This window comes from Sinohyriopsis cumingii, chromosome 2 (assembly GCF_028554795.1).
Source record: "Sinohyriopsis cumingii isolate HCF-2022 chromosome 2, ASM2855479v2, whole genome shotgun sequence".
Lineage (NCBI taxonomy): Eukaryota > Metazoa > Mollusca > Bivalvia > Unionida > Unionidae > Sinohyriopsis > Sinohyriopsis cumingii.
In genome coordinates this window covers 56061445-56076270 of record NC_142962.1, presented here as the reverse complement: position 1 = coordinate 56076270, position 14826 = coordinate 56061445, and the positions used below count along the sequence as shown (strand labels likewise).

General features: G+C 37.9%; 1 protein-coding gene across 3 annotated transcripts in view; it reads left to right on the top strand.

Annotated features, from left to right (window-relative positions):
- LOC149804909 (golgin subfamily A member 5-like) overlaps window positions 1–14826 on the top strand; it is a 63687-nt gene that overhangs the window by 17519 nt on the left and 31342 nt on the right. For all 3 annotated transcript variants that reach the window (XM_089945782.1, XM_089945776.1, XM_089945771.1), the window contains exons 4-6: window positions 1854–2073; window positions 5586–5709; window positions 13090–13186. In XM_089945782.1, coding sequence (XP_089801908.1) covers window positions 1854–2073; window positions 5586–5709; window positions 13090–13186 — 441 coding nt within the window. The remainder of the gene's footprint in view (window positions 1–1853; window positions 2074–5585; window positions 5710–13089; window positions 13187–14826) is intronic.

The window sequence follows — 14826 nt, the reverse complement described above, 5'->3', positions numbered from 1 at the left end:
CTGGGGAGTTTCAATAGACCTTCAGGATGTGTACTTCATACTTTTAGGAAGTTCTTTGGTTCTGTCTGGACAAGGAAGTCCTTCAGTTTTAGGGTCTTCCCATTTAGTTTAATTTCCTGTCCCTGAATCTTTATCAAGGTGACTGGAGTTATAATGGTTTTTTCAAGATATTGGGATTTTCAGTCTTCCAGTAATTTGATTCCTAACATTCTCAGACATAATTTGCTCAGACACCTATCATTCCTTCAGAAGACCATTTCCTTTGCAAAACTTCATGTACATGGAGATGAATTTACTACAAAGCAAGAACTAGTTCACATTCCTTCTGACAGGATCTTGCATATAGTTTCCACTCACAACAGACATGTTCAAGAGAACTTAATTGAAAGGGTTGCCTCTACCTCTCTCTCCTGGGGACCGGACCCAAAATGCATCATCAGGTCTAGTTTCCCTAGGAAGAAACCTCGCCAGTTTCTACTGTTAGCTATTGGAGACCTCACAAGGGTCACCTTTCAGTTTTGATTCTATTGGGATCCAAATCTCAATTCTGATTCACCCCCACCCCTCAGAATCTTATTTCTTAATGGGAACTGATACCTCAGTTTTGTGATGGAGTGCACAGCTAGAGTCAAAGATAAGCATTTAAGGATTGGTTCTGCATATCAGTAACTTAAAAATGCAGGTTGTCTTTTTAGCTTTGCAGGGGGTGCATCTTAATAAGACAGAGTTGTGTTATGGTTGTGGCATACATCAGATGACATCAGGTAATTCATGTCCCATTCAGTTTGATTGGAAGTTTTCAGTCTCCTTTAATGGAGAGTTAACCTCATTCCAGGCAAGGGAGTATTCTAGTTGACAGTCTGTCAAGACAAAGACATGTAGTCCTCACCGAATGGTCTCTGTACCAATTAGTGGCAGAACATATTTTATAACGTGGGGTGGGGTGGGGGCAAATTACCACTTTATGTATCTCTAGTTCCAGATTAGAGTGCATGGTGGGAAGGTGGACACCATCCGTATGAAGTATTAACTGTACACACATGCTTTTCCCATCATTGACAATAATCCTTCAAAGGGTCAATACCTCATTGTAGTGGCTTATCATGATAGCCCTCTTTGGTTCCAGCAGTTGTCGTTGAGTGATCTCCAACTTCCTGGTGGACACTTATAGGGAGTTACAACTGAGCAGGGATCTCATATTGCAGAACAAAGGGTTCCTCCTTTAGAACAATTCATAGAGTCTCCACCTTCAGATGTGGCTCATATCAAATGAGCTATATAATAAAAATCAGTTTTTATGCAGGTTTGCGGACATCAGGAAAAGGTTTATCTCCAAGGTTTACTAGTACAATATTCTAATGAAATTAAATAATTTTGACATTTTGTAAATATAATCAGAATTAGGTATAAATTTTGATCATTTCTAAGATTTATTTTTTTATATACCTTTTTGAGTGCCAATTTTTCATAACACAGATGTACTGTACTGGGTATATAAGTGTAATACTAGGTCTTTAATTAATTTGAGTGTCATGAACTAAGTTTGAATTTGGTAACATGTTCATTAGGGTCAGTTCGTAAATTTACTGGGTCTCAATATTTGTAACATTCATTATTATCTCATCTGAGCTTAACTTCCCTAAATAAAAGCACACATAGATGGTAGGAAATCTTGGTGCTATCAACAGTGTTAAAATTCACTGCCTGTCTGGTTGTATAAAATAGACAGTTTGCAACAGATCTATAATTTTCTAAATTAAATTGTTACTTGCCTGAAGTCCATTAGGTTTCATTTCACTGTCTACGAGAAAGGACCGTTCCATGTTAGTTTGATTCAATAATTTCTTTTCCAGAGGTGGTCCGACTTAAGTCCAAACTTGATGAGTACAACAGATTAGCATCTAATTCAGACCAGATTGCACGAGAACTACAGGCAAGAGAACAAGATCTGGCAGAGGCCCTTCATGCCAAGGACTCGCAGCTGGCAGTTTTAAGGATCCGACTTGAGGAGGCTGACAGGGAGATAGAGAAAAACAAGAAAACATTACACAAATTACAAGAAGATAAACAAAGGTTGGTGAATGACCATTTTCAAGCACTGTCACAGATTTTACAGTTTTAATTGGCTTACACCTAGAGTTTTAGTTTCTTGACTTATCTGCATTGAAGGACCATCCTAAGGTGAAAAAGTTGCTTTTGGTGCAAAACTGCACTCTGAGTTATCAGGAAAGCAATAATCATGTCATTCTATATGCTATTTATAGCACTGGGATCAGAGTGTTGGAGAATGTTCTAAATTGTTATTGACCTTAGAAAGTTATAGTTGGTGGTGAAATGATACACCTCTGCTGCATATTTATACAAATCGCCCTATTCAGTGTAAGATACAATACATAATTAAACACATATCAAATTTGAGGGTCATTTCTTCTTTAGAAGCTCTGGCATTGGTGGGATGGTGTCATTTTAGATGTGTTGGAATGTATTTGTAGTAAACAGATTAAAGACAGACATGGACTTGTCATCTGTTCATATACCATTCTCATCCTTGAAATGATATAAAAAGTACTTCCAAACAGACAACCTGTTAGGTGTCAGTGACTTTTATTCAACCTTTTAGGCCACTTCAGGCATTTGATCAGGTACAGAATTCATCTTGGTCACCAAGCCCTTTCTTTTGCACTGCATGAATGTTTTCAAAACATCTTGTTACCAGTTTCATGTCTTGACTTAAATTTGGAAGTCCTAAAAAAAGAGCAAATAGTGCAAGAAAGGAAATCTTAACTATAAGAAGCCTGTATGAGAGTGGAGATAACTTGCAACTAAACCCTTCACTTTGTGCTTCCTGCATAGGCAAAACAACTACTGTGGTAACAAACACTCATTTCTGCCAGAGAAAAATAATTTGTGGACAAGTGACTAACCTGCATAGTTCGGAATCTTGTTTCTTGTCGGTTCTGTGCTAATTTTTTTCATCCCGTAGGCGTGTTCAGTAACTAATTAGATATATATCACTATAAAATCAGACATTATGAACTTGTTTCCTTGTCAGATTCAAGTACTTTACAGGTCATTTGATAAGTACTTTTGTGCAAAGTTTCTTTGTTGGTTTGTATCTAAATTGACCTTGTTTTGGAAGCCCATACTTTCAATGTCATGCTCTGAATATGAATATGCTGATTGGCGGTTATTGTTTTACTCTGAATTAGATGTGATATATTTCTCTGTATGATACACTGGAAGTATTGTTCTCACATTCGATGCAACTAGAGAAGATGTGAAACAGCAGAAAAACTTTGCAAAATGTCGTTATTAAATGATCAATAATTTATACATGGGGAACAGATCTGGAATGTCTTCTTTACACGGATATATTGTATCAGTGGCTGAACATATTGATGGGAGAAAATAATTAGCATGGAATTGGCATGTTTGGACATGGGGGCATATTTCAAACTATGAGAGTTACTGACAGAAATGAGTACATTTTCCTACTACAGCTGCCTTCAGTGAACTCTCAATTTAAAGAATGAATTGGTAAATGACTAATTATTATTCATGATTGCTGAAGATTAAAGTAACTTATATAGGGTAAGTATTGATTCATCAATATATTAATTAATCATTTCACTACTAGTCATAGTGTTGTTTTGGTGACTTGAATATGCCAGTGCTTGGGACAAAGGTACAATGAGACAGTGTTGTTTTAGTGACTTGAATATGCCAGTGCTTGGGACAGAGGTCCAATCAGACAGTGTTGTTTTGGTGACTTGAATATACTAGTGCTTGGGACAAAGGTTCAATCAGACAGTGTTTTTTTGGTGACTTGAATATGCCAGTGCTTGAGACAAAGGCCCAATTAGACAGTGTTGTTTTGGTGACTTGAATATGCCAGTGCTTGGGACAAAGGCCCAATCAGACAGTGATGTTTTGGTGACTTGAATATGCCAGTGCTTGGGACAAAGGTCCAATCAGATTGTTGTTTTGGTGACTTGAATATGCCAGTGCTTGGGACAAAGGCCCAATCAGACAGTGTTGTTTTGGTAACTTGAATATGTCAGTGCTTGGGACAAAGGCCTAATAAGACAGTGCCTTCAACTAGCCATCAGAATCATATAATTCATGTCTTAAACAGTGAATATCCTGCTCCTGGTCACCTCCAAACCTTATTGAAGCTACAGTAAAGTGTTAAGTTAATGAGGAATTTTTATTTCTCCTAAAATGATACAACATGAAGTTAATAATTTAGCATTCGATATTCAAACTTTATAGACCCATATCTGCAATCACATAATGCACCAGAAAGTCTGGTTGCATGCAGTTTGTTAGGAGTAATCAGTGGAACAAATGATATAGACCCCAATCTGCTAGTGTATTAAGCTAGAGTAGATCATGGTTTATGTTGTAAGCAGTTAGATCTGATTTATAAATGTGTACATACAGTACACAGAAGTACTTCAGATCACCTTAAATGGCTATTTTGAGAAATCCATTGAATGATACATTTAAAAGATTTATACATGCAGTAATCATAAGATATAAGAAGTCTTCTGTTGAAAGCATGGTGTCATAATGACCAGCCATCTAGGATAAGTAGCTGTAACTAATACGATGGCAATTTTAGTGGCCATGTTAGAGGTCAGATTGGTACCATTTTCATTTCTGACCAATGAGACATCATAAGATGTTTTTCAGTAAAAACTCCATGCTGACATGAACATTCATTCAGGAGAAGTAGTGTTTTAGCAGGTATTGTGGTTCTGCTAGAAAAATAATACTCATTATCATTAGATGTTTTATTAAAGCATTATTATTGTGGTTCTACAGCATATGTAATATTTATGAGAATGGATGTTATTCCTCCAAAATGGAAAGTCACATCAAGATGGGGTTTTCACTAGACTTATTATAATGATTTTTGGTGTCCCAAGTTAATAGGGTGTTGGTCATACCACCAAATTGTTGTTTTTAATTGCTACTTCTCTTAAATGGAAGGTCATTTAGATGTGGAGTTTTTATTAAAAGAGTTTTATGGTGCCTGCTGGGTCCAAAATAAAAATGCTGCAAACTGAGCCTCAATATGGACACTTTGGTTGTCAGCTGGAAATTATTATCTCTTCTCCTAAATGGATGGATATGATATATTGTTAGTCCTTAATAAAAAATAGTGCCAGAATAAACATCCAATATGGAAGTCTTAAAAATGTTTCTGTCACTGGTCCCCCTGAATGGATTTATAAGAATATTTACTCAGTCCTAATTGAAAATGGTGCCAATCAAATATTCCATTATGTCCACCACAGCAGCTAATTTCAAAATCTTGTTATTGCTAATGAATATGAGAGATGTTTTCGACACTAGGCAGTTCAAATGAAAAATTGGTCTTTATTTGAATTCTTGGAAATTCTTTTAGCCCAGGAGAGCATCATTTCTTTCAAGGGACTCTTGTTTAAGAGTTTAAATATTATGGATTAAGGAGCCCAGTAATAATATTTGTTATTACTGGTGAATGTTTACATGTTTCCTTTTAAAAAAATGTATACAAGTCAGTTAAAAAAAATTACTCGTTCTGTGGCATTTATTAGGATCTTAAGTGACCACACAAGTTCCAGTGGAGTTCACAGTCAGGCCCTAGAGTCATTGAAAGAGAAACTGATAGAAGTGGAGGCATCCCTCCAGAGAGAACAGGAGGCTTACAAACAGGCACAGGTAACATATTTATTAATATTGCAAGCAGCATTAACCTTTCACCTTTGAAGATGTTCCCCAATCATATTATGTTGGGAATATTTGCCTGCTACCTTGCAAATCCAGCCCTACTTAAAGACGAAAATCATCTTTTCTATTTCATTAGACAAAAGGCAATAACTCTTGCCCATTACCTCCCCATGACACCACCAGGTGTTGCTAGTTTTTAGCTTCATTTCTGTACTGGATAACATCGTCCAGTTTATTCTCCAACAATCCAAGCCATTTTTGTTCTTTTAATCGACTCATCCAGTATTCGTTTTATATTTATTGTGTGGATTAATCATTCTGCAACACTATCATTGACCTCTGCAAGGTCATTATGAGTTAGTGTGACTTTGACTTTTTCACTTGCTCTGTTTGTGACAGACTTAGTTTTAGTGAGTTTTCAACATGTTGCATTACTAATTTATGCTTTCTTTTTCCCATCTTGTGTAGTTTCAGTAGAATGGTCAGCTAAATACTTGAAATGCATTAAGTTCAAAACATAGTGTTCAAAGCATAGTCTGTAAGTTACAAATATGACACTGACTTTTCGAATATATTTATATTAGCAAGTTAGTAACTTGATGAATTACTAATTTATGCTTTGCTTTCTCTTCTTGTGTCATTTCAACAGAATGTTATTTGAATGCTATTTATGCAACTTCAGAGCTTGGAAGTCTACCATGACTCTGTTTTATTTATACTAAGTATATACTGAATGTGATATACAGCATCTGTAATACCTGGTCAGAGGAAGTATGGGCTACCATATTAGCTAGTTAGCCACATACTGATTTGCTAATCTGTGATATGAGCTGGTAAGACACATACTGATTTGCTATCTATGCTTTGTTCTCTTGTGTAATTTTCAGGAGAAATGTTTACTAAATGCAGGAAATGCATGTTCCAAGCCATAGTTCATTTAGCATTGAAAGGAAGGAAAGGTGGAATAAGTCAAGGAAGACATAGTTCATTGTTGGTGATTCTATATTACTTCACTGTCTCCAGCATGTATTTGGCATTCATGATACAGCCTTACTGTGGTTCAAGTCCTACTTGGTCAACAGGATACAAATTGTGTCTGCAAATGGAATACACTCCAGCCCAGTTAATCTATGTTGTGGTGTTCCACATGGGTCTGTTCATGGACCTGTTCTCTTCATTCTGGACACTCAGCCGCACTCAAGTGTCATAGATCATCATCCAGTGTCTCACCAATTGTACGCTGACAACACCCAAATATACAAATCTTGCCACCCAACTGAAGTTGATGCTACCATCCAGGGTGTAGAGAGGTGCATTTCTGATGTGAAATCATGGATGACATGTAACAAGCTGGGATGAATAATGATAAAACTGAGGCCATTCTGATCACAACACAAAGACTTTCCCATTCACATCCTTTACCTTAAACAATAAATATCAGCAACACCAGCATTAAATACACACAATCAGTACGAAACCTAGGTGTTACTCTGGACAGTACCCTCACATTGCACCAACATTGTCATGAACATATGCAAGGCTGCATATCTTGAGCTGAGATGCATCAACTCCATTCGCAGATATCTTTCACAAAATGGTGGTGGAGCTTGTGTGTTCATTAGTACTTTCAAGACTGGACTATTGTAACTCAGTTCTGTCTGGTTCATCTCAATATCTACTCCAGAAACTTGAAAAAGTTCAAAACACAGCTGCTCAGATCGTCCTTAGAGTACCACGATCAGAGCACACCTGCCCGCTGCTCTGTACCCTACACTGGCTATCCATTCGATCCAGAATCAAACACAAAATTTGTTCTTTGTGCTATGTTCACTGACAGACTGCAGTCCAACATACCTATCCGACCTCACCCATGTGTACATACCAGCAAGATACTTGCACTCCTCGTCTGACAATCGTATACTCATTATTCCCACTATGATAATGAAGTCATATGGACAGTGTTCTTTTGCATACCAGGGCCAAGCAACGTGGAATGAATTGCCCACTGAACATAGACACAAAGACACAGTAATCCCATTCAAGAGTGCTCTTAAAACTCACCTATTTCAACTGCAAGAACAAACTTAAAAACCTAAAAATGTTTCCTACCTTAAATATTTTCAGCATGTTTTTTATGTTTTCTAATTTCATGGTGTTTGTTTTTGTAATCATATCAGTATATATGTTTTTTATGTTATAGGCGTTGTCTAATGTTGTAAAGCACTTAGAGCGTCTAAAGATTAGGTGCTATACAAAGTCCTCATTATTATTATTATTATTGTTATTATTATTCTGACTCTTTGGGAGTATTCCCCAATTTTAGGCAGCCCAGTGGGCATAAATCCCACAGCATATCTGAACATAGCCTTCAGGCCTGTAAGTCAGGTCACATATGGTTGATATTGGATCAGTTGGATCCATCTCCTTATACCACTTTACAGTTACTGGCTGTCCAGCTGTTACTAGTTGTCCAACCATACCAACTATACAGCCATCACTGACTGTCCAGCATGAGAGACCTTTCGAGAAGATGGCCCAGCCAACTCTGGCTCACTGGGGCAGTGTTCCCTAATTTTAGGCAGCCCAATGGGTGTAAGTCCCCCTGCATATCCAAGAGTGGTCTTTGGGTGTATAAGTTTGGACGTATGGGGTTTGTACCAGAACCATTGGATCGAATGCATAATAAAACCGCACCATCGTTGGCCATCCAGCCATTCCAACATGAGGTGCTTTTTAGTGAATCCTTCCAGCCAACTGTGATTTACAGTGTTTACAGGGATCTTAGTGACATATGACATATATAACTGTACATTCAGCTTCATGCCCATTTGATGACAGAGATTTCACTGAGAAATCTGCCTGTCCAGCTAGGCCCATGGAGCAGCCAGTGCCAGTGATAGCTGGACCGTCTTCTGTATCGCCAGTTTCCAGGTCAACCATTTGCCAGGCAAACCAGCCAGCAGTCCCAGCAGCGCTGGATTTCTCTGTGTTTACTGTTTGTCCACAAAGGAGAGCTAGTGATGATTTCATAGGGATGGAATTGAGTCTCCATACCACCTGGTGTGTCTTCTCCAGAGCTGCAAGTAGATCCAGTAAAGCATCAACGCACAGTGAGTGCAATGAAACTCCTTCAAATCCACTATCTATCACATCTTACTCAGATCCATCCATGGAATGGACTGAAGGTTAGCTTTCAGCCTGCCATCAAGGACATTTATAGTGTTGGCTACCTTAGAATGCCTTCCACCCACTACTACTAATCTAAACAATCAGTAGATCTCAATGAGGAGGAAAATGCAGATTTAAGGCAACCGGCACCTTCATCACTGGTCTCCTGGCATTTGACAGGGATATCTTAGCTGTTCATATGTCTGCTCATTTGTTTTATAAGGTTGACAAATGTGCTTCATGCACATCAGAGCTGGTTCAAGAGGTCATTGCACCTTTGTCATTGTTGGATTTGGCCTCATTGGCGCCTTTCAGACTTGACGGAGTCACCCACTTTTGGGAGGCAACAGTCCAGATTGCCAGGGTCACTGACCAGGGCTGCTCACCATACCGTGGCCAATACTTTGATGAGTTCAGCCAATTTACTCTTGATAAAATGTGTTGCATGTCTGCAACCCATGTCTGTCAAACCTTGTCATACCAACTCTTTCTGAATGACCCTGTTCGGGTCACCATTGCTTTGTTCGGAGGCAGGCAGCTCATGAACTGCCCCTATATACCTTGCCACTTAACCCACATGGCTGTTTGGAACCATTCAGCCCCAGCCAGTGTGAAGGGATGATAAGCAGCCTCAGAACAGGGGATCTCGGTTATATATGCACCAATATCAATCAAACTGAAATTTGATCTCCCTGTTCACTCAGAATGGGGTGGTGGGTTGATCCAGGTTATTTGGAGGGGCTTTGGATTCATTCATTAACAGTGCTCTCCCTTCTTGGATGCACCATCAGATTGGGAGAAGAATGCCTTTCTACAACAGGAAATATGGTCACTCATCAAAAAATGGTGGTGGAGCTTGTGCAAAACCACAATCCCCTAGGTTTTATTCAAGGCTGTTTCTTTTTAGGAAAGCAAACAACAAGCTGAGACCCATAATAGACTGTAGTTGCTTCAGCCAATTCAAGATGGAGATGGTGAGTTCAGTCTGCATGTGTATTCAATTTGACAATTAAGCCATTAGTCTTGATATTACTGACACATATTTTCACATCCCTATCTATCCCTTGTCTCAAATATTTTCTGATTTTGCTTACCACAAGACAGTTTATCAATTCAAAGTTTACCCTTTGGCTTCAACATCAGCCCTTGGGCTTTTATTGAGATTATAGATTACATTGTCACCCATTTCTGATGTCATCTACAATGAAGGCAGCATACCTGGACAACATTCTCCAGAAACATATGGCAAGTTTTATTCTACCCCAAGGCAGGAATGATCTCATTTCTCCTTTAGAACATCCAGGCTTTCTAGTGAACTGGGAAAAGTCTGCATCTTTCCATCCCAGGATTTTGTCCATCTGGACATGTAATTTTTGACCAACTGGAATCTGGTGTGATGTTTTCGTGTTCGCATAATCAGAATCATTAACCTGGTTGAATCCATTTCCAACAGGACTTGGATTTTAGCAAGAGATTTTTTTGCAGATCATTGGTTTATTCAGTGTGGCAGCAGACTTGATCCTACTTGGCTGTCTTTTTTATGCGGACATTGCAAGCAGAATGGTGCCCCTTTTCAAGTCCCCTTGATCAAACGGTCATGATCACGCCTGAGATTCGATCATTCTTGTGTCTGTGATGCAACCCAGTTGACTGACCATGGGAGTCCCACTTGAGAAGCTCCAAGCAGAAATAATGGTAGGTACCGATGCCTGTACAGATGGTTGGGGTGCCCACCTGTTGCTGACCTTCACTACATCAGTGACATGTGGGAGCCAGGTGAATGGCCTCTACACATCAACATCCTGGAAAAGAAGGCTGTCATCAATGCCTTTGACTTCAGAAAAGATTGACTCTGAGGAAAGAACGCGGTCCTCATTAGGTCAGTCTACTCTATGGTGGTGACCTATCCTCATTAGGTCAGACTACTCAGTGGTGTTGACCTATCTCCCCAAATAGGGAGGCACCAAATCACCCGACATGTGTGTTCTGCTTTGGCTGTTTCTACAGTGGTGCAACAATCTCCACATCAATGTACAAATCAGACACATTCCTGGTAGACTCAGTGTCTTGGCCAATACTCTCCAGAAAGGGTCAAGTCCTTCACAAGGAATGGTCTCTCCATTGATCATTCATTGGTCAGGGGTGATCCTTCCCTGCCCGGACCTTCCTCTTTTTCTACATGCTTGGCTGTTATCAAGACAGCCTTGTGAGAGAAACTTTCCCAATCTCGTTGCTTAAAACCCCTCCCATCTACCCCATCATGTGAGCATCCTGGTTAGTATCTTGCTTAGATAAAAATAGTTATATCTGGCAGTGCCACGGGGAGGTAATGGGCAAGAGTTATTGCCTAATTTTTTTTTATTGAAATAGACATTAAAAGATAATTTTTGTCTTATAGTAGGGCTGGATTCACAAAGTAGCAGGCTAATATTCCTAATGTAATGTGATTGGTTAAGTGTTCTTGGAGGAACATAATATTCTTAAAACTTTGCTATCTTTGCTGTCACATTATGCTGTAGTACATCAGAATCTATGCTGTTCAGTTGACATAATCTCATCACAGATCCTGATATGCAGGCTTATTATGTGAGGGAACATCTGTGTATGAACATTCATTTTTGAGTGATCAGGAATGAATTTTTACATGTTACAGATAAAGAAGACATTAGTTTAGTTTAATATAGTTTAATATATGCCACAGGCATTTTTCTGAAAACAATTGTTGTTTTTAGATCACTTTTCAGTTAATCTCCATGACCCTCTATGGTTAGTACCCCTGTCTACATCTGACTATATAAAAGAATAATATTGTTAAAATTTGTATGAAAATAATTCACTTCATTCTGATATTTTGAATTTTTAAACCAACCTTCTGTATCTCCAGGCAGATACTGTTGTATCCACTCCAAGGAATCATTTCTGATGTTAGTCCCCACATCATGAATTTAAAACCCCTCTTAGTGATTTGGTATAACTTTATCCAAATGAATACTTGAATGCTGGATGAATTTGTATTTGAGAAGGGGTGAATGCCATAGAAATGACTCAGTTTGATAAAATTACCTGAGAACCATATCCAGAATTGGCCAGGGAGTAAGATATAGCTTATTCCTACAAGTACAAATTGAGTAATTTACCCAGAAGTTAAATTGCATGAGTGATTAATATAATCACATTTAGCCAGAAGTAAAAGTGCATGAGTGATCAGTGTAATCACATTTATCCAGAATTTACAGTGTATGAGTGATCAATGTAATCACAGTTACTCAGCAGTTAAAGTTTATGTGTGTTGTGATGTGATTTGGATTTGTAACTTAGCTTTAAAAAAATTTCAGTCATATTGCTACGATGTCTGCAATGTGGCAGTTTATAGTGATGTCTAGCACTGGAGCATCATGCCACAGACATGTAGCATGATGTCCCACCCAGTCACATTATCCTGACACCAGGCTGACCAGTCCTAACACTAACCTCTTGATGCTGAGCACCAAGCGAGGCAGCTGTTAGTATAATTTTTGTAAGTCTTTGGTATGAATCGGCCGGGGATCGAACCCACAACCTCCCGCATCCAAGGCAGACGCTCTAACCACTAGGCCACCGGAACGGTGTTAAAGTTTATGAGTGATCACTGTAATCAGCAACTGTTGGTAGCACTTGGACTAAGATGTCGTGGGATTAACATCAGAAAAGCCATTTACTTGGAGTAGCTATGGATCAAATGGTGTTGGCTGGGAGATACAGAAAATTGTTTAAAATTTAAAATGTTTGAAAGAATTGAAAAATTTTCATGCAGATTTTACTGATATCGTGTTATTATTAGACATAGGTATGGGTACAAGTCACAGACAATCCTGAAGTAAACTGTAAGTATCTTGCACAAGGGTTAGAAATAACATTCATAATCATGTTTGAAAGTAGTGTCAGTCATTTCATAACTTCTTAGATTTTTAAAAAATTAGATTATACATGTACCTGTATATATCAGCCAAAGGTGAGTATCATCTGTAATTTGCTAATAAAGTTAAAATATTTGCCAAGCATAAATTAAGGGTTGAACCTGGGCCTTAGAATCTCTTCCAAATACTGCAAGCTATACTCAAATAGAATGTGCCATTTTGATGTGTACCTTCATGTGTGATGTCATAAAATATATGCATCAAACCAGCCTAATCATGTAATAAAGTCTCTTTGTCACATTTACAGCAAGAGGCCTCTCAGCGTCAGAGTAGACTGGAGGAAGAACAGAGAAGTCTAGCTGAAGCCCTCACTACAGCTAACAAAAAGCTAGCAGAAGAAAAAAGTAACACTTTAATCATAATTATTTGCTGATGAAATGCACAATGTATTCTTAATAATACTGGTATGTGGAGTATGCATGTATTAATATGTACAACATAGCTGTGGATTCATTTCTTTTCCTGGTATATATATATATATATATATATATATATATATATATATATGTATATGTATATACTTCTTTCACAAAACTTAATTATATTTTGTTTAATGATTTGAGTGATTGTAGGGATCTTTTTCATGCAGGGATGAGTACTCCAGGTATATATTTGTATGTTCTCGTTCTACTATATTGTATATAAAATATTGACAATTATATTAAATATATCAGCACCATTTTAACTGCCCCAAGGTCTATAGTAATTCATTTCATCTCAGTATCACTACTTCTAATAAACTGCTTGGAGGATTGCCTTGCAGCTTTACAAATTCATCCCATGGTCTACTTGAGCAGATCTGATGTCCAACATAGCCGCCATGACAGCTGTCTTGAAAATATTCTTATGGCTACTTCTTCTGAATAGAAAGTCATATTGGCATGTTTTTTTATGCTAAAAGTCTTTGTGTACTGTGTAGTTTGTACTAACTGAAAATGTTGCCAATCTAGTTTGTACTAACAATAAATGTTGCCAATCTAGTTTGTACTAACTGAAAATGTTGCCAATCTAGTTTGTACTAACAGAAAATGTTGCCAATCTAGTTTGTACTAACTGAAAATGTTGCCAATCTAGTTTGTACTAACTGAAAATGTTGCCAATCTAGTTTGTACTAACTGAAAATGTTGCCAATCTGAGCTTCAGTATGACCGCCATGGCATTCATTTTGAACATCTTGTTATGACTGCTCCTTCTAGATGGATGGTCGTATCAACATGGGGTTTTCACCAGAAGACTTCTATCGATGTTTACTTGATCACAAATGAAAATGGTACCATCCTTATATCAAATGTGGCCACCACAGTGGATAATTTGAAAATCTTGTTATTGCAACAATAAAATATTGCTTATGATGTCGACACTGAGCAGTTCAAAAGGAGAAATGGGCTTTTCATCAGAAGACTTCACATGATGCCTGTTTGGTCCTAAATGAAAATCTTGCCACTCCAGTATCTAAAATGGCTGACACAGCAGCTGCCCTGAAATTTTATTTTGTTGCTTCTTCTGACTGGATTGTTATATCAGCATGTTTTTTTTGGCCAAAAGATTTCATATGATATCTAGTATGGTGGTTCCAAATGAAAATGGTGCTGATCTGACATCTAATCTGCTTGCCATGGCAGCCATCCTTAAAATCTTGCTGTCACTGCTTCGGAGGAACAAAATGTCAAATTAGCTTGGGGTTTTCATCAAAAGACTTACCATGATGGTCCTAAATAAGAATGGTGCCAATCTGACTTATGTGACCATGGCAGCCAACTTGATAACCTTGTTATCTTTGTTCTCAATGGAAGTTTGTATAGACCTTTAATTTCTACAAGAAGAATCCTTTTAGTATCTAGTTTTATTTAAATTAAAATAGTGCAAATATGACATCAAATTTATTTTAAATAAAATGCTGCCAATCTGACCTCATATTTTCACCCATGTTAACATGGGGTCTTCACCAAAGAACTTCTAATGCTATTTACTTGGTCCAGAATGA